The sequence below is a fragment of the Chrysochloris asiatica genome, unplaced genomic scaffold, assembly GCF_000296735.1.
Source record: "Chrysochloris asiatica unplaced genomic scaffold, ChrAsi1.0 scaffold00310, whole genome shotgun sequence".
NCBI classification, from domain to species: Eukaryota; Metazoa; Chordata; class Mammalia; order Afrosoricida; family Chrysochloridae; genus Chrysochloris; species Chrysochloris asiatica.
This window is the reverse complement of record NW_006408828.1, coordinates 1,939,310-1,941,746: the sequence shown is the minus strand read 5'-3', so window position 1 is coordinate 1,941,746 and position 2,437 is coordinate 1,939,310. Positions and strand designations below refer to the sequence as shown.

The 2,437-nt window shown below is 57.2% G+C and overlaps 1 protein-coding gene across 1 annotated transcript in view; it reads left to right on the top strand.

Annotated features, from left to right (window-relative positions):
- FADS3 (fatty acid desaturase 3) overlaps window positions 1–2,098 on the top strand; it is a 16,828-nt gene extending 14,730 nt beyond the window's left edge. The window contains exons 8-12 of the mRNA XM_006875004.1: window positions 115–212; window positions 446–542; window positions 631–710; window positions 874–999; window positions 2,047–2,098. Of these exons, the coding sequence (XP_006875066.1) occupies window positions 115–212; window positions 446–542; window positions 631–710; window positions 874–999; window positions 2,047–2,098 (453 nt within the window). The remainder of the gene's footprint in view (window positions 1–114; window positions 213–445; window positions 543–630; window positions 711–873; window positions 1,000–2,046) is intronic.
- Window positions 2,099–2,437: the final 339 nt, after the last annotated feature.

Below are 2,437 nucleotides of genomic sequence, written 5' to 3'. Positions count from 1 at the left end.
CCTGTCCTTTACTCAGCTGAGAAAATCACAAAGGCCTCCCTCCCTCCCCCCAGGCTCCCACTCCCTGACTGTCTCCAGAGGGCTGACTAATGTCCCTTCTCCCCTCACCTGCAGGACCTGCTCTGGGCTGCCAGCTTCTACCTCCGTTTCTTCTTGTCCTATGCCCCCTTTTACGGCGTCCCTGGGGTGCTGCTCCTCTTTGTTGCTGTCAGGTATGGCCAGGCTGGGAGTGGCTGGGAGCTGACCACAGTCCCCCCATTCGGAGCCTCCATTTCCCCATCTGCAGCCCAGGCACAGCAGTAGTACCTCCCTGGGCTTTGGTAATTTTCATGAGCAGGAGACTAGCAGGAGCCCAGGGGCTGTGGGTAAGGGGAGCAACCTGGTGTGACCCCAGCGCCACTCACAGTGAGTCGGACAGAGGGCAGTGCTGAGCCTCTACCCTCAGGGTCCTGGAGAGCCACTGGTTTGTGTGGGTCACTCAGATGAACCACATCCCCAAGGAGATTGGCCAAGAAAAGCACCGTGACTGGACCAGTGCCCAGGTGGGTACAGGGGCGTGGGGCAGGCTGAGCAGGGTCCCAGCTGGGAATCAGCCAGCCTTCCTCACCTGCGTCCCCTCACCCCTGGAAGCTGGCTGCCACCTGCAATGTGGAGCAATCCTGCTTCATTGACTGGTTCAGCGGGCACCTCAACTTCCAGATCGAGCACCAGTAAGTGTCCCCAAGTGTATGCCCAGAGGCAAGGGACTGCACCTGGGAGGGTAGAAGCCTGAGGCAGGAGCCCCATCTTTGTCTGGGGGGCCCCCCGGGGGAAGTGATAAGTGGGCAGGACTCACCAAGCTCAGATGCCAGTGTGCACTCCCTCTCATCCCAGCCTGTTTCCCACAATGCCACGGCACAACTACCGCAGGGTGGCCCCGCTGGTCAAGGCGCTGTGTGCCAAGCATGGCCTCCACTATGAGGTGAAGCCCATCCTCACTGCCTTGATGGACATTGTCAGGTAGGTCCTCCGCTCACCTGCCCACCTGCATCCCTGAACCCACACAGAGCACTTTCCCAGGGCCACATTGCCAGGCTCTGGAGAAGCTCTGCACTTCATGGAGGCAAGCAGGCCGAGACCCCTGCGTTCTAGAGCTGATGTGCCTGCAGGGAAACAGACAGCCAACAAAAAAGTATTATAAGTAAGATGAATCACAGACAAGGTGCAAAGGGGTCAGGGTCAGGGTGCAGGAGACATGGGAGGAGAGACATGGGAGGAGGAGAGAGGGCTGACTTGACTGTGAGGCATCTGAGGGAACAGTGTTCCAGGCAGCAGGAACAGCCAGTGCAAAGACTCCTGGTGAGCAGGAGGCCATGCGTGCAGAGGCCAACTGGACTGGAGCAGGTCTCCTCAAGGTCTGCTGGTGCCCACTACGATGTGGTTTTTACTCTGAGTAGGATGGGGAGACACTGCAGTCTCTAAGCAACAGAAGAGTGCTTCCCAGTTTAGATTCTGGAAAGATCACAGACTTGAAAACACAGAACAGACAAGAGTCTCTGCAGAAAGCAGAATGGAGGCTTTGGTCCAGGTGGGGTGTGCTGGACCCAGCAAATGCGGCTCGGAGGTGGGGAACAGAGGTGGGCTTCCTCCCTCCTCGGTGTCTTCACACATGCTATTTCTTCTTCTATGCTGGAGTTCAAACACCTGCTTCTCCTTAGAGGTGTTTCCCAGCTCCACCTTCCCTGCAGCCCTGTAGAATACCTGGCTTTTGGTGGACAGGTGGACAGTTTCCCTCCTCCTAGGTCTTTGGATCTCAACAGTGTGCAGGAAGACGGGGCACAGACCCTGCCCAGTTCATGCCTGGTCTTAATTGTAACCATCCCCTACCCTTGTCCAGCTCTGGTCTAGACTCCCACTCCTGTGAATGAGCCTCCTCTCCCAACTGCCTGCCCAAGGGGCAGGAGGGTTCTTGAGGGGGTGTGGATGTCTTCACATACCCACCACCTGCGGGGGCAGGGTAGCATCTTGCAGGGGAGTCCCTAATACACCCCCATACCTGCCTCCCAGGTCCCTGAAGAAGTCTGGCGACATCTGGCTGGAAGCCTACCTCCACCAGTGACCACCAGGCCAGCTCCAAGCAGAACGTCCACTCGGGGCCCAGAGCTGGAGCTCCGAGGCTGTACCTCTTCTGCCCAATGGAACCAGGGCTCATTGTGGTCCTGAAGTCACACAGTAATCATGGCATGTTTTCCTAAAGCAAAGATTTCGGGGAAACTGTTATTTTTATATTAAAACTAACACAGATGCATTAAGAATTGGAGAATTCTGTTTGCTACCCAGCTCCTGGAAGCCATCAGGCCCTTGGGCCAACGGGGATGTTGTCGGGGCAGGATGGGGACCACTGCTGGGGGTGAAGGAGCCCTGGCCTGGGACTCACTGAGGGTCCTGCCCCTTTGCC